The sequence below is a fragment of the Grus americana genome, chromosome 1 (assembly GCF_028858705.1).
Source record: "Grus americana isolate bGruAme1 chromosome 1, bGruAme1.mat, whole genome shotgun sequence".
Lineage (NCBI taxonomy): Eukaryota > Metazoa > Chordata > Aves > Gruiformes > Gruidae > Grus > Grus americana.
In genome coordinates this window covers 102,508,165-102,531,601 of record NC_072852.1, presented here as the reverse complement: position 1 = coordinate 102,531,601, position 23,437 = coordinate 102,508,165, and the positions used below count along the sequence as shown (strand labels likewise).

The window sequence follows — 23,437 nt, the reverse complement described above, 5'->3', positions numbered from 1 at the left end:
TGAAAGGATTTTTCTGCTGTGAGCGAGCGGCTGTGGGATGTCTCAGTACAGCCCTCGTGCCCTCCTCCCCTCCTCCCAGCTCTCACCCTAGCACTTCTCGTTTTAGCACAGGCACAAAAACCATGGGCAGAAAATACCTCTCGAGAGGGTGTTTTATCAGGATGGGGACAATGTGCAGTGACAAGGAAAACGCACACTAAAATGCGGGAATGCCCCAAGGTCTGTCTACACACCTGGAGGGACAGCCGGGGCCCTCGTCCTCTTCAGTCTTTACCCCAAGAGTTAAACTCCAGCACCCGCATGCCACCATCCTAGTGAGACAGATGTGGTATTTGGGGCGGGGAGGGTGACGGGAATCCTTCTGCTCCCCCCGTAGCCTCAGCAGCAGCGATGGGACAGCAAGCCCAGGACCCCCAGCAGGGAGCAGGTAGCTGATGGCTGTTGGACAACGCATAGAAAGGAGACACGCTTCCCTTGGACACCGTCAGGATCAGCTTTTGCGTCAACGTCTGAGCTACGAGGGGTTGGCCAGCGCCACGAGAAGGTGTCCTGCAGGCACGGCCGGCCGTTTGAGCAAGCTGCGAAAGAGGGATGAGCGTGGAAGGGGATGAAAACACTGCCTGGGGTCTTACCAGAAGCCAGCCCTGAAGCTGGTTGGTGTGGGAAAGATGGAGAGGAAAGAAGCTGGGAGGAGGCATGAGAGTTAGGTCCAAAAACATGTGAGAACCTAATAAAATCTTTATTCCTGATTCCAATATGAAGCAGATGGGGTGGTGAGGATTTTGAATCATATGACCCCCAACACTATCCCTCTGCTACAGTGGCCACTGGAATCTTCCAGCTTTTTATCACTGATATAGACCAAAAAGGCAGACAGAAAAAAAGCTGTGGCGCAGGAGATGTACAGTATTAGATAAATCTTTCTTGTTCATTCATGTCATTCTTCTTCCTTGAAGTTATAGAAAGGTCTTGTAAGACAACTATCTCCTCTTCTCCAGCTTCATCATCTTTTAACTGGTACTAATGCTGGTAAAAACTACCTTTTTTGCACAAAAGGAGAAAAAGTTACCTGAGGTAAAACGCACTAAGGTCACAGTATTGCTGTCTTTGCACTTCGCAGGAAAATCTAGCTTTTCTTCCTTCTTTTTTATTGTTTCCTTAGAAAGTATGCATATGTAAAAGGAGAGAGGAAGCAACAGCAGCAAGATGACATTTCTGTGCCTGACCTCTACCCTCTGCGGAGAAAAACAAGCAAAGGGTGGGGGATGCCCAAGCATCTCCCCAGCCAAGCAGACTGTGCTGGATCGCTCTCCCCAGCCACACTGGCAGGGACATGCAAGGTCTGCATGCTTGGACACATCTGCTTCCAGCCCGAGCACCTACAGGGCTTTGGGCAAAAGCAGCAAGTCTGATCTCTCTTGATTTTTTTTTTTTTTTGGCAGGGTCCATAAAGCAGAGCGGAGGGAGGCCCCCGGGCACACTGAAACCACTGCCCACACTCTGCTCAACCCTGTCTCACTTCTTCCTCAAGCCAACATCCCTCAAAGCCACCACCTGCTTCCAGCGTACCCCTGTCCTTTGTCTGTTGGTCGGCACACTCAGATTGCAAATGTGCTGGGGCAGGGACCGTCCTGCTCTGTGCGCACACAGAGCCGGCTCTCTGCTGTCCTGCTCCCCGGGTACTGCCCGCTGCAGAGCTGCGGGCAGAAACTGGGATTGGTACAAATGAAATACAAATGGAAAGATGCACGCGCACGTGCGCGCGTGTGTGTGAAGGCAAGAGAGAGAAGAGAGGTTAAGCTCCACAGCAGCAGAACAAGGCTTAAAAGGACGTCCTGTATTCATAATGAAGGTCACTACTTCCAGATAATCAAGTTTGTCATTCCCAGATGCCTGCGCTTTTGTAAAACCACAGCTGAAATGACTCAGACTGGAAGCCCCTATGTTCCAGCAGACCAGTTATAGCACATCAAACATGGTATCCTTTTTCCTGTTAGAGCAACAGGTAGACAGGAGCAAGAAACCACCCCTAAAGGATATGAAAGGTCTGTTCAAAAACGAGTTTGCTGTGAGCAGTGAAGAGGCACTCAAGAGAGGTGGTGAGGGCTCAATAGCTGATGTCCCCTGTTCGCTGTGCATCACAGAAACGGCACCAGGCCATGGTATTTCTCAATATTTGGGTGCATGTGCACAAAATCAACTTGCTTAGAGATTTTGTAAAACAAAAGTACAGCCAAGCCAACAAAGGGGCACAGCACCTACCTGCAGCACGGATTTCCCAATGAGATCCTGGCATGTGCAAAGTCCATCCCACTGAGCAGCCCCTTTTCTAACAAGCGTCGGAAACCTTCTGCACCGTCAGACCCAGCTGGACAAGGAGAAAGCAGCCCGTGTCTCTAACCGCAGCCTTCCTGCCAGATGAGAAGTGTGGAGACGGCAATATCCTTGCAGCTTTACCCTCCTTCTCTTAAGGAGCAAGACAACGTGCTGTAGTCCTGACTGGGCTTCAATCCCCATTTTAGAAGAAGGAAGGGATTTTCTGGATGTTAGTGGGAGTGAAGCACTGGAAGTCCCTGCACTGATGTCCCTGTTTCCCCCCCCCCAAGGGAAGGCATGAAGGAGAGGGTGTCTGAAGGCAAATGGGTATCTCTGGAAAGCACAGAAGCTTTGGGCTACTGCCACAGAGCAGCTCTGTAGGCCAGCATGTACCTTCAGCAATGCGGTGTGGGATGCGTGTCCTGAAAAGAGCTACAGCAGGGAGCACTGGCAGAGCAGCCCCCACACCAAACGGCGATGCTCCCCAAGGAGCAGGACAGGCACGGTGAGAGCTATTGCTCACAGCCGTGTGCTGCCACAGCCCAAACACTGTTCCAAGTTGTGCTGGGCAGGACAAGGCAAGATCTGCCAGGCCTGCAGATAACCATCATGCTCTTCTGCTCACCGCAGACACCCTCTCTCCTACCCATTACGCAGGAAGTAATGCTGCTGGGCTAAACGCAATCCGGCTAGAAAACCAGGGCACCGACAAGAAAGTATGGTGGTGCTGGACCTGTCTTCAGTTAGGCTTGTCAGCCCACGGCTGAGGACGCTTGGCCTCTGGTTAGCCCACTGCATTGCTAGACTTCTCCATCTTCTGCTGCACAGGGAGCAGAGGACCGAATGCAGCTGTGACAATGGGCTGTTTCTTTGCAACCACTGCTATCTCTGCAGTATTGTTTCCACTGTAAAAGCCACAAAGTGCTCTACTCGTACACATTTGCTTTTCGTGCTTGCTCTCTCTTTTACTGTTCTGTTCTTTGTAATGCACTAAGCAGTTTCCTCACAGGGAATGTAAGTATCTTACTTATATTTCCATGTAAAGGTGACTGACTCCCACACATCTGAAAGCAGCATCTCAAGAGACAATATGTAGCTGGTCCAAGCTCTAAGTTTTCAACCTAGTGATAATCCAATAAACATTCATGCCTGAGGCTGATAAGAAAAGAGAATGTTATTGGATGTAGAAAAGCAAGAGTACAAATACACTTAGATTGTTCTTCTCAGGAAAGTCTGCATGCCATAAGCCAGTGTGGATTTGCAGCCCATCTGATAATTTGCACCATCTCCTCTGGTATGAAGCTTAGATTTTATTAAATGGCATTTGCATGGGACTCACTACTCTTCCCTGAAAGTACAGTCAGACACCCTGCACTCACCACCACCTGACACCCTCACCATGAAAGTTGACAAGAGTATTGCAAGTTCATACCTCTAAATGTCTCACAAAGACGGGCCTTCAGTTAGGCACAGTTTGTGAGGAGAAGAGCAAACATGATCGTGATTGAAACACCAGATGGGTAATATCACGTGGAGGAGAAACTTTGGATAAGTCTAACATTATTCCTGGGAGCAATCCTGAGTTTGCACCCTAGGCTGCAAGACTAACAGTTAGGCTCCATCTGGGTTGCCCTGGATGGTAGCTGAGGGTTTCACGATGGCACATTCCCTTCTCTTTTGGCATAACTTTGCAGGACAGGGTGAAGTGTGGGCAGTGGCTGGAGTGGGGAAAAAGCAAAGTCAGCCCTGGCAGAAGGAGTTGTCCCTGCACTGTGAAATGCCAAGGAACTGCTGGCTTCCACATACAGTTGCAGCCATTTAGCAGATGAAGGCCACCTATCCCCCTCCTTTTCACCTCTGCCTTACACAGGAGCCAAGAAAGGAAGAAGTCCAGCTTGAACGAAGTGGTGCAAATATGAAGATCATGAACTTCGGCCAAAAGTTTGGCGGGGATGCTGACTCAGCAGCTTGGAGCCTGTTACGTGCAAACTGAGAGCACTGCTTTGCCTGTACACAGTAGAATTATTCCAAAAATAGTGACACACCCTGTCAGCACTGAAATGGCTGTCTGCAGAAACTTTTTCATCCTTTTCTAAACGGAGATAGCTGGAAGCTTTCAAACCATGACTCATACAGAATAGTCCTTAGCTGATTATTTCAAGATAAACAGTTCCCTTGTGATATCCATAATACCAGATCATCAGCCCCAGGAGTTCTCTCTCTCAGACTCGTTTTCTTCTTTTCTACTTGTGAGACTGTCAACAGCCAAACCTCATAAAAGATGCCCTGTTTAAGTCTGGTCTGAAGGACTGTAACATCCTTAGACAGAGCAGTCTCACAATCTGTGGTTCACGACGACGGCTGAGGCTAGAGCAGATGTCAGCATCCCACCAGTTATTCTTGCAGATGGTGCATTTCAGTCTTGCTTGTCTGACACTGATTGCCATCATCTATAATGATCCTAGATCTAGGATCTAACTTTCAGTACCTTATTCTAGTAATTTCAGTGACACGACTAAACATGCAAAACATGTTGCAGATTTTGGCTGGTCAGCGTGGCAGGACATGCTGCTCTCCGCAGCAGCCCTGAGCAAGCACAGGTGGCACACCAGGACCAGACCCAGGTCTGGCCAGACCAGGCAGCACCCTCCCAGCCCCACATCAGGACTGAAAAGCAACAGCAGACCCAGGGCACTCAGGTCCTCAGGGCGCAGGGGCCACAGGGCAGCAGGACGGGCTCAGCCCCGTCCTGACCACGGTCTCAGCTCTGCTGCCACCATGCCACGCTTGCACAGGAAACGCTGGGAAGCTGCAGGAGGGAGCTACGTGAGCTTTAGCAAAGAGTGGGCCTTTTCCACAGCAGGGGAAAGTACAGGCACAAAGCTGCCTGTCTTTCTAAATGTTCGCAGCCCACGGCTCCTGTTGTCATCCAGGAAGGGTAATGGCTAAGGTGCTGTGTCATTGCATTTCTGAGAATTTCTGGGGTTTAAGAACTTAATAAGGCAGGTGGGGGATGTTCTGCATAATGCATCTGAGCACCAGGGGATTGGAGGCAAGCTGTGGCTTTTCACAGTATTTCTACCAAGGCAATACAAGAGGCCCAGCTCCCTCTGTCGCACTCCTGAGAGTCAGAAGGAAACCAGCATCTCACAAGTTAGCAACGTTAATGAGAGAGACACCTTGCACCGTAACAGTTTTGGTAAATCTCCTTCCTCATGCCCTGGGCAGTCAGACAACCTGTGGCAGCCAGACCAGAGCGCTTGCAGCAGCCCGCTCAGACCCCTGCAGCAGCACCCCAGCTCTGGGCCGCCCCACACCACAGGTGTGAGGTGCTGCGGTGTATCTGCAAGGCTTAAACCCGTTTTGCAGAGGAGGCCTATGTGATCACCCCAGTATTACAGATGGGGAAATGAGGCAGAGGAGGATGAAGTGACTTGTTAAGGTCAGTCAGACAGTCCAAAGAAGGACAACAAATGGAACCCGATGCCCCCGTGACCCAAACTCCTGGCTCCTAACTACCTGTCTATAAAGCACCATTTAAAAAGCACTTTCCATTCAGAGCATCTATCGCCGCAAGCAAGGTCTCAGCGGTCAGGTGCAGGATGGCATCACCATTCCTTTCAGCCACCTCTTTTTGTTTCCATCACGGAAGAGCAGGCTTTTTGTTGACTACATTTCTCTCAAGTCCCCTGCATACACTGCTTTCAGCAACTCAGTAAAAATTTGCTGAACTTTAGTCGCCACTTTGCAGAGCTGCAAGTTTACAGTGCAGCCTTAATGAAAGGTACTGTGCATGCCTTGTGCCCACACACGTAAGATGCAATGGGTTGGAACTACAGCTGCGGTGGTTATTTGTGTTACCTTGGAAGTTCCTTTAAGTTCTGCAGCATCAGTAATTCAGTATAAACACAGGCATCTACTTTCGTCTCTCACTGAGGCTGTTAACCATTGGGGGTTTTTTTGAGAGAGATGATATCAAATTCATGGCAGTGTTGACTCCTACTGATCTTCTCTCCAGCAAAGAAGAGCCTCTGCATCTACAGCTGGTTCTCCAGAGAAAGCTATAAACAGGCATTTGTATTTGCCAAATAACAGAGCTTTAAAGTCTCAACAAAAAGTGAGGAAACAAGACTCCTTATCAGAAACGAAATCACTTGAAGAAAAAGAACCCCAAACCCTCAACAGCTGGGCAGGAATATGTACAAACAGCAGCTTAATGGCTGGGATCCTGCCTTCCCTCCACCCTTTTCCCATCTCACTTGGCAAAACTCATACCAGAAAGCGAGGTCAGGAGAAAAATCCTGAAAGGGCTGGCCAGAACTAGAGGGGAAGTGGGGGGGAGAGGGGAGAAACAGGGAAAAACAAGAAAAGGTATTTCCTGTTTGCTGTTATGGGAAGATTTGTGTTTGCTCCCATTCTCGGGCTTATCAAAACTAGCACAGCACGTTCCCTGCAAGTGGCTCATGAGAAAGACAGAGAGGAGTGAGGAGTCCCCGGTGCCCCAGGCTAAGCATCGCCAGAGGGGCTCAGGGGAGGTGGGACCTACCACCTAAGAGGAGTGCATCCATCTGGGGAACACGATTCGTGCCAAATGTCAGGGAGAGTAGGTATGAGGAGGAAGCAGCAGCGACTGCTGCTTCCTGGAGGACATCACTTTATGTTGCCTAAAGAGTTTGCAGGACGATGGAGGACAGATCTTGCTTGAGACCCCTGCAGCCTCCCCACCCTCTTGAGGGAAGAAACAGTGTCTATGACTGCCGTTACCCACCACCACTTCTGTACCCTCAGTCATTAGGCATGTGCCCTTTCTTCCTCTTGGATCCTCTGCAGCGGACACTCTGCTCTCTGCATCCTCCTCCTCTCTCGGTCCTGCCATGGCTCGTCCTGTGATGGCAGAGACACCAGCAGCAGAGGCTGTCCCACCCGGCAGGTACCTCCTGCTCCAACTCGTGTGCCACCTCGGAAAAGCCTCCACCCGCCCCAGCTTCTGTCGTGGGCTCCAGGTGAACTGAGACTGGCTGCCAGGCAACTGACTTTTACCCATTCGCGCACATCACTGAATCCCATCCCCGCTGTCCCGAATCCCCTAACTATAGGTTTGCCTGTTTTTTCACTGAGGCCTATTTCCCTGTGATGGGAAAGCTTTCACAGGAGTGCAACATAAACTCTTAATGCTCTTTGCTTCAAGTCGTGCATTCAAAGTCACTCTTGCAATTCTTTTCACATAGAGAAAAAGACCATCACATCATCTCTTTCATTTTTTGTTTGTTTGAAAGTATTTTATTAGGTGATTTTTAGTATCAAAAAAAGCCTTTTAAAACTGCTTCACTCAGTTTTGGGCAAATCTGTTTTGCCCTCAAAGAGGAACACGTATAAACCAAACCTGAGACAGCAACGCTAGCAAGAGGATAGCCACCAAACTGTATTTCTTTACTCCATTTGCATATGATGCGGGAGCAGATAATAATTCTCTTTAATGTACTGCATTTGCAATTCCAAAGGATTCACTGAAAATTGCCTCCAAGTAATTCTTGGTCTGTAATACATCTAGTTTCTATAGTGTTAGACAATACTAAAACTATCAGTAGTTGTCATGAGTTTAGGCGAGTTTTAAAAATTCTGCATAGAATTCAGGCTCCAAGTTTTGCTTTTCCCCTCATTTCCATTAACTATAAAATACACACTTTATACTACAGCCCCATCCAATATTTTATCATGTGTATTGGCTTAGTGTGACATGGAATATGCTAACCAGAAAAATAAATCAATTAAAAATAAGCTGACATTAGCCACCTGTATTTGCTACCTCTACAGATGGGCACCTTTCCTTCCCGTTAGCATTTGGCACAATGGCACGATGAGCAGGCTGCAGGTGCCTCCCCGTGCACCAGGACCAGCCCCTGCCCCAAAATGCCTGTAAACCAAGTGGGCATAGGCCAAGTATTCCCATCTCCCAGGAGGCAGAGACTCGCCCCATCCTCACAACACCCACCCCTCCAGCCCCCAGGGACCACGCAAAGGGAAAACCCAGGAATCACTCCACTCACTGCCTGCAGACCCGCAGCCAGCTCCGGCTGGGATATTGGGCATCCCTGGTCATAGCCCAGCAGGTCCAAACCCAGCTCCTCGAGAGAAGGGGAGGCACGGTGCCGGCGGACAGCCCCTTCTCCGAGCAAAGCTTGAAGGCAGGTGCAGACCGAAGAAGACGGCAACGTTAGCTCCTGGGGCTGGAATCGAGCTGCCCAGCATGCATCTATAGGCGCGTTGAGAGGTGAGGGGTATAAGTGAGATACCTAAACTTGCAAGCGTAGTGAAGTCAGGCCCCTCGTGCCCTCATGGTTGATGGTAGGGTGGGGAGAACCCTATGGGCGAGGAGCTGTTTGGGGCTGAAATCAGGCAGTGGGAAATACCCCCATGAAGATGCAAACATCAGCATGCATAAGCAGAACTGCTCTGGGCTCTTCACGTGCTACTTGAATGTAATTGCTATCCAGCTCCTGCAGGGTTTAGCCATAGTTGAACATTTTAGGGGGGGGGGGTGTCTCTGCCTCCTCCCTGCTCTCATCATTAAACATCTTTTGCCCTCCAGGCAGTCTTGCTTTGGTACAGGCAGGGAACAGTTTCTTTAGCCCCTATAAATAGTAGATAGCAGTGCGATTCAGCCACATTGCTTGCTGGTGATCAGGAGGGTTGGAGGAAGTCTCTCAGACCTGGAGCTGGCCAAGGCCTCCACTTCAGCCCATCAGCCAGCCTGGAGCCACGCAAGTGGTGTTCGAGGGAGGCCAGCCAGAAAGATGCTGCACTTCCCTGTGGTCCTGCATGGCTCAGAGATATCTCTTAACTGATCATATCCAAGTTAAATTAATCTTGATATAATTAACACAACACCTGCCAGCATTTGCTTGCTGGAAAAGTAGAAATATTTAGAAGGGCTTCATCTAAGGGCCTTCTAGGTTCTCAGTAAAGACTCCCCTGCTGTCTCCAGCCACATCCCATGCCTGAGAGATGAGTCATAATCTTGCAGAAAGGAAACGCAGCGCTCATTGTGAAAAAAACAATGCAGGATGCAGTTATTGGTTGTCAAAGGTCACAGGGTCCCCACCACGTGATGATGTTGTTTCCCAGCCTGCTTTACAACAGAGGACAAGAGGGGAGCATTGCATATGCCCAGGAGGGACTTCACCACCACTGGCCTCGTACCAGCAGGGTTTGATTGCACCCAGGCACCGAGCAGCCTGGCCGAAGGCACAAGCAATACCCAAACGCTAATCCAAGTCTCTGCGATGACACATCACCAAATTCTGCTTCCACCTCAGGCAGAAACAGGTGATGCTGCTCTTCTTGACCACTCTGTTACTGGTTCTGTGTGTTTTCCTATGGAAGAGTCCACGGGGCATCTCACTCCTCCCTGCCTGGCAGTAGTAATACCTACGCTTCTGGATCTTAAGCACCACCAGAGTTTGTTTGCTAAGGCTGAGGAAATGGTTTTGAAGATATCTATCACTGACACTATATCCTACAGCTGAGTTACACATGCATTCTTCTTGCTTGCTTATTTTGAAATGAATTGCAATAATTCATAAAAAGTGACACAAACATAGTATGCGCATGCCTAAAAATCTAGAGGTTTTTTTTCAACTACATCGAGATTTTCATCAGAAGTTAACACAACCACTGCTCACACGCCTCTCCAGTATTTACAACAAATGTTTCATTTGCTATTGTAAACCAGCCTGTTATCAGTTTTGCATATCTGCTCCAGACTCACCAGCTTCCACTCTGTTGTTTCTGTAGAGCTGATGGTGGTGGGGAGGGCTGGTCCAGCTCCTCACAAACTGCTGGCTCTTGTCCTGGTGCCTCTGCCTCCGTGCTGGGCTCCAAGAGAGGACCCCAAGGGCTACGCACGCAGCCACTGGGACATCAGGCATAGCAGCCTGAGGTGGAGGTTGGAAGGCAGAGCACAAACTGTTTCATTACTGGGATGGGAAACCTTATTGACATGAGAATTTTGTGGGGATGAGTACATCCTGAATGCTAAAAAACATCTAAAAGGATCATTCCCCTTTCTCTGCTCGCTGCTATACAATACGTTTCTTTTCTGCTTTTGCTTTCACCTATAACTTAAGTCAAATAAGATCATTCTCTGTTCTCCTTTTACATTCATAAACTTCATGAATTACATGACAAAAAGAATACATATTACATTTGTTGCTTAGCATATGCCACAAGCAGAGGGAGATTTTTCTCTTCCCACTAGGAAACGTTGACATGGATACAAATTCTGTACAGTACTATAAACCACTGGTGGTTTGTCTCAGCTGGAAAGAAACCACATCCCAAAACATCCGCATTTCCCACAGAGCAGGGCTCCCCTTGTCCCGCCAGCACTCGATGAGCAGAGGGATGGACCCTGCCTTCCCCAGCCAGGACCAGTGGCCGGAGAGGACGGCGCAACTGGAAGCTCTCCATGCAGCTCCCCTGCCCTGGAAAGCACCAGGCACCCAGAGGGACCCTGGCACCAAGGGCTCCCTCAGCAACCCAGAGAGGGCAGGGCTGGCATGGCGTGGCCTCACTAAGGCCACCAGAAGCCCCGAAGAGACAGCACAGAGATCTCGTTTCTGATCAAATTCCTGATAGCACCAGGTACATCCATACCCATACATGCTATGCAATTAAACATCTTCTCTTACAGCTAAGGTGGCTCAGGTGTCACAAAAAATTACAGATGGATAGAGATTGATAAAGCAAGGCCATCTCCATGCATCGCTTCCCTGCACCTCACAGTTTGGGCAAGGCACAAGAGCAAGATTTGGTGAGCTGCCAGTGCACACGGACGTGCAGGCACATTTGCACACATGCTCCGATGGGGACTAATTATAGGCCACTGTCCTACTGCCTCTCCTGGAGTGACTTACAAACAAATGCCCTTGTGATCTCCGTTCCCAAGCCAGCTCTAGTCAGCAGTAACTTGTTATCAGCTTTCCTTTATTCAGCCGGATGCAAATTTGAAAACCTGCCTGTACATTCACTGAAAACTATAAAGAAACAATTGTTAAATAACAGAACTTAAACATTTACAAAACAAGTTAGAAAACAGATTTTTTTTTTTATTAGGAATAAAATCATCACAGGGAAATGAAAACAAAACACCAAAAAACCCCAAACAATAGCTGGGCATGAACACATACAGTTAAAGGAGGAGCACAGGCTGCACGACTTCTCTTCTGACCTCATAGTAACAGAAACTTTTGCCTTCTTCAGTGGGGAAGGACAGAAAACCAGCTGTGTCCTATCTGCCTCGTAAAGATGTCTTGAGTCTCAGTTTCCCATCTCAATGGGAAAAATCTTTCCCAGCCTGGGGCTAGACCGGCGGCAGTGCTGACAGCTGTCAGGGCACCCCCAGCCCTCCCAGGGCTGACAGCAGCAAGGTGGCACTGGGGCAGCCCAGGGGGACAAGGCTGGCCCAGCCCTGTCACCCTCAGCACCCGAAATGCTGGCATCTTCTCCCGCGCAGCTCAGAGCACTGCTCAGCCCTCGAGGTTAAGCATGTGCTGGAGTCGACTGTCCCCTGCCTGCTCCTGCCAGAAAGTGCAGCAGAGAAGCAAAGCTGACTACATCCCCCCCATTTCGGCGATGCTGGCCCCTGTCCACCCAGCGTCACTGCCGCTGTGCTGCCTACAGGCAGCTGCCATCCTAAGCGCTCGGTATCGCATTTTTGTCATTCAACTCACGGCCTCTGAGGAATGTTTGTACTGAAAGGAGATAGCGCAGCACCATGATGAAAAGAATTATTATCTCCCTCTTACCGTGGAAAATCTGATTCCTACGGCAGCCTTAAAAAGCAGAGACAGGCTGAATCACCACCAACACAGCACACAAGATCCAAAAATCTTCTAAATGGAGTCACAGGACAAGGAAACAACAAGAACAACCTATGGCTGGGCGTCACCGATGCAGAGCTTTGCCATGTACACAAACAGAGAGGACTTCCAGGTGAGCATGCAGCTGTCCCACCAGCTCCCCCGCCTGGGAGAGAAGCATTCAGCTTGGTTTTGATCTTGCTGGGGTACTTGCAGACCTCGTTGGGTGGCATTTACAAAGCATACCGTAAATCTGTTTCCAAGGGATTCATGGCACAATGTCAACACAATATAAAACAGGGACAGAATGACAAGGGAAGAGAGAAGAATGCAATACACACCTCCCTATCCCTTTCAGCCCCAATCTGTACCATCTCTGCTTTTACTCTACCATGCCTTTCTATCTTATTGGGCTAGTTTAACACCAACGTGCCTCGCTTCCAACTACCAAAATGCACTTATACAGTACATACACCTTGCTCTGGCAGTGCACCCTGCAGCATTCCCTGTGGCCTGACAGCCCTGCAGCCCCTGGCAGCTTTGCCAGGGACTCAGCTACCTGCTGCCTGGGACCGAGTCCTTGCCCGCTCCTCACCTTGTCCTTCTTCCCTGCAGGTCTACCCCAGCCGCTCCACTCACAAACCTCCCCTGAGCAGGACAGGACGTGCGGAGCAGCAAGACTTGCCTAAGAGATTCTATAAATTGCCTCTCTCTGTGCAAATAACACAGCACTGAAAAAGCCTACATGCACAGGCAGATGGCCAGCTTAATCAGCTTGCAGTAGCTAAACCATTACAGTAAAGGCACTAATGCTTGCACTGATGAACGATCTCAGCATTATAATCAACATTTCTGCCAAAATTACACACCCAAGCCCCAGGCACCCTTCTGCTGCAAGCAAGCAAGCTAGTGACAGAGCTATTTTAACCCACTGGCAACCCAAGCAGTTAAATGCTGATGAAAGGTAACCAGTAGCCCCCTGCCATTACAGGGCATCGAAAAGTGAGCAAGCCAGCGTCACCTCCCAGGGTCTGCACGCAGCAGCCCCCTGCACCACTCTTGGCCCCTCGCAGCAAGCAGTGAGTGCCAAATCACAAAGGGTCTGGAGCTCAGAGGAGCGATTCAGATGAACAGCCGGCACAGCAGATACCAAGCTGAACCCTCCATCGAGCTTTTTTGCAGGGCCTGCGAAAAATGCCTTTAAATTTCCTGAGAAGAGGTTTTCTCAGGAAATTTCTGGCAGTTCCTTGTTTCTGTCTGGGACTGGCAGGCTACCTCAATCCACCCGTCATGCCTGTCCCTCACGGGAACTGCTGGCTGGTGAAGACAAGGCAAGGCATGGGGTGGGCAGGGAGCAGGAGGACCTGCCCATCTTGTTTCAGGCTGTCCTCTAGGGCTCCACAGGTTAAATGCATGTCTGTTAACAGGCAAAGCATCAAAGAGCTGCCCAGCTTTCTTAGTGAACCTGTCAGCCCACAGCAGTGCGGCCTTGAAGCCACACATGTGCTTTTTCTTATATTGTCTTTTTTTTTTTTTTTTAAATGAGGTTATCATGCCTGACACCACACTTTTTTCCCTGCTAAAATTTTCCGGACCAATTCTTACACACAATGTGACTATGGGATGCAAAGGACAGGTGTCATAGGCTTCAAGACAGGGTGGAACAGCAAGCATGCCAGATCAGTCATCAGTTGGATCCGGGAAACAGTCCGAGGCATTTTCCTGGCTTTCCACGTCAACTATGACCTCTGGGTCTGGCATTTCCTCAGGCCCTATTTCCACTGGTAAATTTTCTTCCATGGCGGGCTGGGACTCAACGCCTTGACCAGTACAGGCGGTATCTGGAAAAGAAGGGAGAAATGGCGTGTAAGTGCCCGTGCTATGCTCACCCCGATGGAAATCCTCCCCCCAGTCCCTGATGCTGCCTAACCCACTCAGTCCCTTCTCCCCATGTGTCTGCAAGCCACATTTCAATTTTCTTTGTAACTACTCATTTATTGAGCAGTTCATGGTGGCTTCCTCTGCAAGGTACTTTGGTGCTGAAGCTCTCTGGGCTCAGCTACCCCACATATATACCAAAATACCAAAGCCAAATCTCGTCAGTTACATCTGAGTAATTAAAGCTGGCTAACAGCACACATTTAATATGTTTTCACCTAAACGCTTTCCACAGGCATCTCTGATTTTTACTTATTTGTAGAAAATTTAAATAGAGAATACTTTGTTAGTCAAACTGACAATGGGAAAAATTGTTATTAAAAAATAAAAGATTCTACATTTTAAATATATTAATATTAAACGATGACCTGAATGACTTACAGCATTTTCTTTCTTTCTTTCTTTCTTTCTTTCTTGCACTATGTTCACAAGTAGCATTTAATATTTTGAAGGCAGGGCTAAGAAGCACCCAAGGTTAGACATAAAGCATAGCTGAGCTGCTGAGAGGCTGTGCACGGTACAGTGAAGGACACCAGAAGTGGAGACAGTGATGCTGAGACCAGGCTATGACCTATGTCAAGTTGCTCAAGTTCATGTCTCTGCTAGACCTACTTCAGCTGATGGCAGCGCATTACTAGGGAAGGTGGGGAAGGGGTGTGATAAAATTGCAGGAAAACCGCTAAGTTTGTGGGGGTTGCAGTTTTTGAGAAATGTGCATTTTTAGTACAGGAGATACTTGAACAGTCAGTCTGCTGGCAGCACCCTCTGCAGGATGCTTACGAGATGGCTGCTGCTACATCTCACAGCCGGGTAAGGGAAAGAGCTACTCATGCGCAGAAGCAGAGCAGGAGTAAGGTACTGATAAATGACCGGGTGCAACTTGTCATCTGGACAAGATGCAACACCTTCCCTGCGCTAGTGAGTCCCAGGCCCCTCTCCCCAGTCTGCTCCTCCCCCATCAGTCATACACATCCATTTTGTCCTTCACCCTCCTAAACAGGCTATCTGTCTGACCCAAAACAAGTCACTGGACCCACCAGGCTTTGGAGGGAAGTCGATTTGGGCAGCTTGAGCCTCGACGTGGTCTCCGTTGGGGGGGCTCTTCACATCTTCACTGGAGACCATGGACATTGTTAGTCCGTCATCCTTCTCCTCTGTAAAACCAAAACCAGAGACGTGAAGAGATCCCCCACATCCCAGCAGCCTCGGCACATTCATTGCGAGGCTGGACCACCAACACACGTGTGCATCCCCTCCTCATGTGGCACCGGCCCCATTCCTGGAGCAGACAGATGCCGAGTACAGAGGGACACTCCAACGTGTCAGAGACCAGCTTGGCCATGCTGGCAGGATCACAGCTTGAGGTGGCCTCACTGGGCGTGGGCAGATTGCACTCAGGGACTGGTGCTGACAAAGCACCGCCATCAGAAACCTTCAGGTCCTTTCTGGATCAGATTTGAATGAGGCTCAATTTTCTCAGCCACAGAAAACATTTTGCTGTGTTTCTTTCTGGCCAGGAGCACATGGTGGCAAGGATGAAGTGGAAAAAAAAAAAGAAAAGCAAGGTTTAATTCAAGACCCCGCTGGTTTTAACATTTGCCTGTGAGCAAGCAGCTTTCTGTTCCACCAGGTCAGGGGATGGATGGCTGGAAGACGAGCAACCACCAAGCCAAGGCCAATCTACGCTGAGGCTATTTCAACCCCAGCCTGCACAAACACAGTCTTCTGTGAGACTCATTCCAGGGAGCGACACCATTCTCCACTCACCTGAAGGCACTGGGATGAACTTGTGTTTCCTCTTCATGCAGCAACATGTGATCGAGGACGCAACCACCACCAGGATAACCGCACCCCCTGCGCACCCTGCCAGGATGTAAATGAACCACGGGTACTGCAGCAGGTCTCCTGCAAGAAGGACAGGGTGCTGTTAGTTACCAGGGCAGAAAAGCTTCTTTCTCCAAACGGGAGAAACCCTGCAGACAGATTAGAGCATGTGGGCATTATCATTGGTTTGGTTTGGTTTGAATCAGGGGAGCTGATGTTCTGAACTGTGGCACATCATAATTTATGTCACATCATTTAATTATGGTAGGGAATTTTTTGTTAAGAGGTTTGTGTGACTACGCTGTGTGTGCTTTCTTTTCTGCCTACTCTGCAGTACATCTGGGTTAATTCACAAGTTTTAATCAAATTTAACAGGGAATGTGGTGGTTTGAAAGATACTACATTTCAACGAGTTTTATGAGAACAGGCAGCTGAGGAGGGAGACCTAAACTAGGATCTCTACTGAAAGAAAAGCTGCAGAGTCTGCCCTTAGAGCTTGTATTAGGCCCCAGAGAATACACTTAGGACAGCCGTGTAATGACTACGCCAACCTCAAAGCCAGTCTGATCAGAGCCTGCACTTGCTCGGGCACCACAGACTCCAGCGCTGGGGTCAGGGCTGCAGGAAACCGGCTTCACTGCTACTCGGGGAAGGGTTTGTCTTTATTGCCCTTCCCAACCGAGATCACATGAAACTCCTAGCAGGAGACGACAGCTACAGACGGCTAGGCAGAAGGCCACGCACACGTCGGTGGTAATCGTTACCCAGTTCAGAGTCCCTTGCTAAGGGCTGCTTTGACGGGTCGGGCTCGCGCGTACGTTGCTACTGAGCAGGGAAGCTGGTAGAGGGCATCACGGACTTGCAGAAAGAGAGATCCCTCCAGACTCGCTCCTCCACTAAGACAGACAATTTGCTCCAACCTGGGGCAGTCAGTAGGAAAACTCTTCTTCCCAACGTGAAAAAAAGCCATACAGCTCAACTATTGCTATAATGCAAATTCCTTAAAACTCCCTAGGTAAACCCAAGCCATCCCTTTTTGAATCATTTGGCTGCTTCTGTGTGCATGCCTGCACAGCACTGCACCGGGGAAACCAACAGGCTCATTTGGAGCATGCTTTCAAGACCCCAAATGCACAAATCGCTGCATATCCCCAGAGGCTGGGAAGTGTTTCAAACATTCCAGGCCATACTGCACGCTGTCATAGTCCACATACTCACCAGAACAGTAAAAACACCTGTAGACAGATGCTCCTGCGTGTGAAATCACATGTATTCAAAGTATTTTTGCAGTGCTTCTTCCAGTCTCTTTAGGAACAGTTACCAAGTTAAAAAAAAAAAAATCTATATTCAAAACTAAACTTTCAGCAGATTAGAAATAATTTCCCTAATAATTTTATTTCCTTTTTGATTAAAGCTTAGAGAATATTGTCAAAGGCATAAATATATGTTGGAAATATTTTTTCCTGAATATTTTTTTCCTAAAAATTTGCCATTCTTTAAAAAAGTCTTTTTGAGATGATATTTTGTGTTAAAATCAGTAATAAACAAGTAATGAATCAATGAAATCCTTTTACGTATGTTGACTTGTGAATTTCTGAATCATCTGCTTTAGATCCTGCGTGATCAGAGCCCTTTGGTGCCTAGGAAATTTACAGCATTTCTGCAAAAGTGTTTTATTATGAACAATTATTCAAAATTAATTTCATCAGCCAACAGATTGTCCAAATAAGTGCTTTTACATAGATCTTATGCCTACAGTGGAAAAACTATATCCAGTCCTTTGCGTGAAGCAAATAACAACCCACGAACATAATGAATTAGTCTTTAATTAATTTAATTGAACTAATTTCTCTCTTCAATTCATTTTACTAGTATTCAGAACTGCTTTAGTTCACTTTTATAAATGCGGTTGCATTTGGTGACTAAAAAGTAGAATCACTGCTACCTTCTTGCTTTCAGACCGTTCCAAACACGTGTTCATGCACATGTCCATCCCAACAGAGCTATCACTAAATTCCCCTGTGGGCTTTTCAAGAGGAAATGGGGAACCGATATCGCACCCAAGGGACTGGGCAGAATAAACCCACCCAGAAATAACAACGGTAACTGTCAGCACTCGCGTGATTTATTGCAGGGCTTGACTCAACAGCTCATGGCTGTTTGCATCCTCATTCCCCAGTGTCTCAGCTAACTTGGGTCTGACTACGCTGAACAACCTTTGACCAATTTAGCAGGACAAAAGTAAGATGACTGCTCCACAATCACACATGCCAAACTTGTACAGATTGGCCAGCGACACCAAAGCGATCAGGCATGAACAGCCCATGGCATTTCTGTTGAATGCCAGCACATGATACAGGCTTTATGTCAGTAATTTTGCTTTCACAGCAACTGTATGCCAACCATAGAAGAAAATACACTATCTGCTGTAGAGTTGGAGCATCTCAGACCTAATTGCTAAAATGCTAGGTGCTATTGCACAGTACAATTTTTCTAGTAGCAAAGGTGATTAAATTAATTACAGCTAAGTTAGTAAAAAAACCTTAAGGTTAAATTATGCCACCCTGACATAGTTTTGATGACCATCTTCACTGCCAGAGAGGGGAAAAACCTTCTCTACTGGAGATGCAAGTTAAATCATGCCCAAGGTTATCTAATATTTTTTTTTATATTTTTAATAATGCGAGCTTACAACACAGACCAGTGCTTAGCATAATGAGGTTCTGGCACTTTTGATCAGTTCTAGGATCTGGATTTTCTGTCTCATTAAACTACGGCCTCATTCAAGCTGAGTACTTGGCATTTATGAATAGCCTGCAAATGGATAAAGTCACAGCCTTCTCACAGAACTACATATCTGAGCAGGGACATGGACGGAAAAAAATCTTACATTTTGTTAGTAAATTACTTGTGTCTTTACACCTCTGATGGTGTGGGGCTGATGGAGAAACATTTGTATAGACTGATAAATCTTTGTGCAGCTAGCTTAGATAAGGAGAAAAGAGGGAAGGCAAAACACGTCAGCCGAGTCCAGCAGCAACAAGGCTGAACTTCCAGAGGTGTTTTTACAGGGATGTTGCAGAAACTGGAAGGCTGTCTGGGTAACGGATCAATGTCAGAGTAGGAAGCACCTCATGTTTCTAAACCAGCATAGAGTATCGGTGCACTGGAGGGTGCAAGGTCTCCATCACTGGGAAGTAGGAAAACAGACAAATAGAGGTCTGTCCTTGCTGCAGAGTTGGGTAAAAGAACCTCCTGAACAAACTTTCAGCCCTTCTGTGGTTGTAGGTTGTGTCAGTCTGAGACACAGGAGGGAGAAGGAAGTGAAGGGGACACTTTGTAAAGGGAGGATGTGTTAAGTCTGGAAGGCAGCTGCCAGAGGACAGAAAAGTTTGGTATCAAGCAAACAGCAACAACTCCTTAGTTTGCTGCTGCAAGAGACCAGAAGGGAGATTTTCTGGAGACGTCACTACTCACCGTAGTTGCAAGACAGCACAACCGGCCTGGACCTGATGACGCTGTTCCCATGCTGAACTTCACATACAAATTCCCCAGGCATGGTTTTGTCTAGGCGAATCTTCCCACAGTTCTTAACGCAAGTCTCAGAGGTGCTCAGCTTGGTGCCATTCAACAGCCACCGAAACGTGGTGCTCTCATTGCTGGTCATGTCGCAGGACAAGTCTCCGGTCCCATTAGGGAAGCACTGGATACCAATGGCCAGCTCTGGTCACACACGGCACGGGCCAGTGGGAACAGGGAGGAAAGAGAGACATGAGAAGTGGACTCAGCAGTGACCATGAGCTGGACAGGAGCTTCCCTTACTGCGAGTCTTACTAACACCGCATTTACTGGTAGCCAGGGAGCACAGAAGTAAGTAACCAGACTCTTCAGTGCTTGCCCCCATCCCTGAAATGCTCAGCAGTGCCCACCCAATCCTGCTAGCAACTCTTGGTCCCTATTTTGGGGATGCTACAAAAATCTGGCATCTCTTCTTTTCCTTATTGAAATTGAAAAAGCTAAAAAGTAAAGGCCCTTGATCTGAGAGGATGATGGCAACACCCAAAGCATCTGCCAGCCAGAGGCTTCCTCTGTAATCAGTGGATAACCGTAGCTTCAAAGGAGGTTCAGTCCTCTCCTCGACCAGGAGGATCTTACTACATTTTCCTGAATTTCTCTCAGTCTACTACAAGGAGCCAACCTATTTCTCAGATTTGCCACTTTGCAAATACAGACTAGACAGAGAAATGGTATGGTTTTATGACAGTAAGAGTCACACTGAGAACATCTATGCAAACATCCATGTAGGTAAGCTCAGAAATCACTTTCTTCAACTAAGACATCCTCTTCTGCTCCAGGAATACCTTTGCTGTGAGACTGTTTCTCTAACTTAGATGTGGCAGCAGAGCATGACAAGGACACAAAAGTTCCCAAAGCAAATCCACCGAAATGGAAGTTAAAACCAGGATACTTCTGCAGCCTTTGCCTACTTCCAGTCTAAGCCCCTGATCTTCATGCCAAGGAGTCACATCTTTGACCTACTCTCAGCAACAGTTCCGCCTGTTTGCACCTGAATGGCGTATGGATTCATTTGTCTTCACTGAGAGACCAGTTTGCTTAGACATTTTCATTACAATTTCATACGCTTCAATTTCTCTTAGAAGCTTGTGTAAGTGAAAGCCCTGCAAAAGGAACAGTGGACAGGAGGACCAGAGCAATGGTTGCTGGCTATCTGGAGCACTATTCAGCAGGGGGGGCAGACTCATTTAAGCCTTCTCCATATTGACCCAAGCAACGAGCTGGATCCTGTACCAAAGTGACTTTATTTCTGTCTTTACAGCCCGCAGATGGATAAGCAGGCACATGAAGGAGAGAGGCACTTCTGAGGCCACAGGGAGGACAGCAGGGAGACTGGCATGGTAAGGTACCTATCGCTGGTCTCTGAACAGACCCAGAAGATGCTGATCTCCAAACTGCTGTGGGCAGCTAAGAATCAGAAAGTCACACCCAAATTCCTTTAGCACCTCTCCTCGGCTGCACAAAGCAGGGGAAAAACCCAGCACACCTCAACCCAGACCTGCACAGGAGTCTGGTTCAGTTTCCAGAGCCAAGTCAGGTAGAGTTAACCCCTTAAGGAAGCATGTCCACAAGCAGCAAAATGCTGTCGGTCAGTGAGAGCTTTCATGAGAGCCATCAGGACGAGGACTCTGGAAATGGACTGAAATCTTCAGCTACATGTCTACATGCTGTAGGCTCAACTTTACAAACACTTCATGCTGCTATCTCTTACGTCGGAAGAGCATGTAGCTCAACTGACTGCTTCAAGGAAGGCTCAACAGACAGGAGAGACTGACAACACGGATGCAAAAAGCATCCCTTACTTTACACTCTCCGTTACTGCTGCCTGAGGTGCTGGAGGCTTACAAAGCTGTTCCAGAGGCACGTATAGCTCCTGCAAGCTCAAGCAGTCTCTTAGGAAGAATTTCAAGGCACCTGCTTCCAGCCGGGCTCACAAGTTCAAAAGCTGTTTGTTGCTAAGAAGGCCACTTACCAAATACTTCCAGTGTAAAAAATCTGGTGGTGTTGTGAAAAACAAACTCATAATTTCCTTCGTCCTCTTTCTCCACACTCCTCAGTACTAGGGAGCCATTCTGCAAGTTCAGGTATCTGACAGCAGAATTGCCACACTTGGCGGACAAAGTATCATCTAAGACACTTGTGAGGCATCTCGTGTCCCTCTTGCTCATTCTGGAGAAGTTCTGCAGACTTTGAATTCCCACAGAAAAGACTGCTGAGCCGCCGCTGAGCACACCGGTCCAGGTGACAGAGCCTGAAAGGAGAGGCACAGAGTGTGGCCACTGAGCTTGCTGTGTCCATCCGTCTCCCCTCGGCTGCCTCCCAGAAAGGCAAATGCCCAGGTGAGACGTCGGAGGGACAGACCCACCCCTAGTGACAGGCTGGGGTCACCAGTAAGTGACAATCAGAGGAATGGGAAGCCTTCTATAAAGGCCAACTTTCCCCCCCGATAATGGGAGTGGTGCACACACCATGTGCACAAGGCGTTGAAAGGCTGAGCAGCTGGTCTTTTCTCTCCCCAAATTTGACATGACCATCTACCACCCCCCCTCAGAGCTGAGAGACTGTGCAAAGAAAGATCCTCAGGGCATCAATGTCAATTGCAAAAAACAATTGCTGCCTGCGCAGCTGCTTTTACCCGAAGAGTAAGGTCGCAGTTTTAACTTGAACAAGTCTCACAGTATCCTTGCACATTACTGCACATTATTAAGTTGCTGTTCGCAAATCAGAGATGGGTAAATGGCAAGGCGACAGCAGCTCGAGGACTAACCCAAGGTCACACCAAGTGCTAGGAGCGGGACTCCATTGCTCTCCAGCCCCTCCAGCCAGTGTTCTGCATTCAAGGACCTTACGTTCTCCGCTGAAATGCTTTTTGAAGCATAGTACACTGAGAAAGTGCTATCTTGTTAGTTATCATTCGTTTACTAAAAAAATAATCTGTCTTACTTTAGTCTGACTGCCTCTTTCATGCATTAGCAGTTACACTATTTGATGTCTCCCCAAACCTGGTAGAGTCCTTAAAAGATCTTGGAGCAAAATTAAGGCGTCTGCTCATCTAGGCAAATCTGTGACAACTTCATAAAGAAAAATTCCACTTACCATGAGTAACAGTTATTATCACCAGCAAGCACTGCAGAATAAAAGGAGAGCTGAAATCCATTTTAAAGAACTCTTTGCATCATATGCTGAGAAGACGATCTGGCTACAGAGCTCAGCGAATATAGCATTCAGGAAATGATGTCAGAAGCAAGAGTGAAAAAAAAAAAGAAAAGAAACTCCATAGTGGATAGCTTGAATAATGTTTCAAAATAGACCTGCAAGGTTTTGGGTGACGGAACTCGGGCTGAACCAACGCGAGTCGCAATGTGCTTTGCAAAGTCCTGCACCTTGGAGCTAGCTGCAAGTGTGAGAATAGGGCTGAGAGGTGAGGAGACAAAAATAGCTCCTGGTCAGCTCACTCCATTTAGGAAGATGCTAATGCTGAGACCGGGCACAGGTGAAACACCTATTTCTTTCATTCTTTTCCAGTTTATCAAAGTAGGGAAGAGAAATCAGTCCAGTCAGATAAAGCACTGCACATGCAGACCATGATTTTCTGAAATACCAACAACGACCACTCACGGAGAGTCTCACCAGCAGAAGGGGTGGGAGAAGGCTCTCCCTCTGCTCGCACAGGCTCTGTTGCCAGCCTGCGCTTTGCTGGGCTCTTCTAGCAACCGAACAGTACCTGCCATGCAGGAAAGGGCTCCGTACAGCCACCCCAGGCAAACAACAAAGGTTACGGGAAGTTAAGTTGCATTGCAAAACTGGACTGAATGCAGCCTGAAAGCCGCCCTGGCTCTGTTTGGTGTGCTGATCCCAGAGACAAGACTGAAAAGTCAGTCTTGAAGAACCGCTGTGAACCAGTTATCTACAGGGCCACACAG

The 23,437-nt window shown here is 48.1% G+C and overlaps 1 protein-coding gene across 1 annotated transcript; it reads right to left on the bottom strand.

The window, feature by feature from the left end:
* Positions 1 to 11,448: 11,448 nt before the first annotated feature.
* On the bottom strand, positions 11,449 to 22,727 carry LOC129212819 (uncharacterized). The gene is made up of 6 exons (XM_054841938.1): positions 22,611 to 22,727; positions 21,487 to 21,765; positions 19,416 to 19,661; positions 15,882 to 16,019; positions 15,152 to 15,268; positions 11,449 to 14,017 (listed from the first exon to the last, which is right to left on the bottom strand). The coding sequence occupies exons 1-6, from the start codon at positions 22,669 to 22,671 to the stop codon at positions 13,857 to 13,859; spliced, it is 1,002 nt and encodes a 333-aa protein (XP_054697913.1). The 5' UTR covers positions 22,672 to 22,727; the 3' UTR covers positions 11,449 to 13,856.
* Positions 22,728 to 23,437: the final 710 nt, after the last annotated feature.

Coding starts and splice junctions, on each gene's coding strand:
- LOC129212819 (XM_054841938.1), bottom strand. CDS start 22,671: ATGGATTTCAGCTCTCCTTTTATTCTGCAGTGCTTGCTGGTGATAATA. Junction 21,766..22,610: donor GATAATAACTGTTACTCATG/GTAAGTGGAATT, acceptor CTCTCCTTTCAG/GCTCTGTCACCTGGACCGGT. Junction 16,020..19,415: donor TGTGCTGTCTTGCAACTACG/GTGAGTAGTGAC, acceptor TCCTTCTTGCAG/GAGACCTGCTGCAGTACCCG.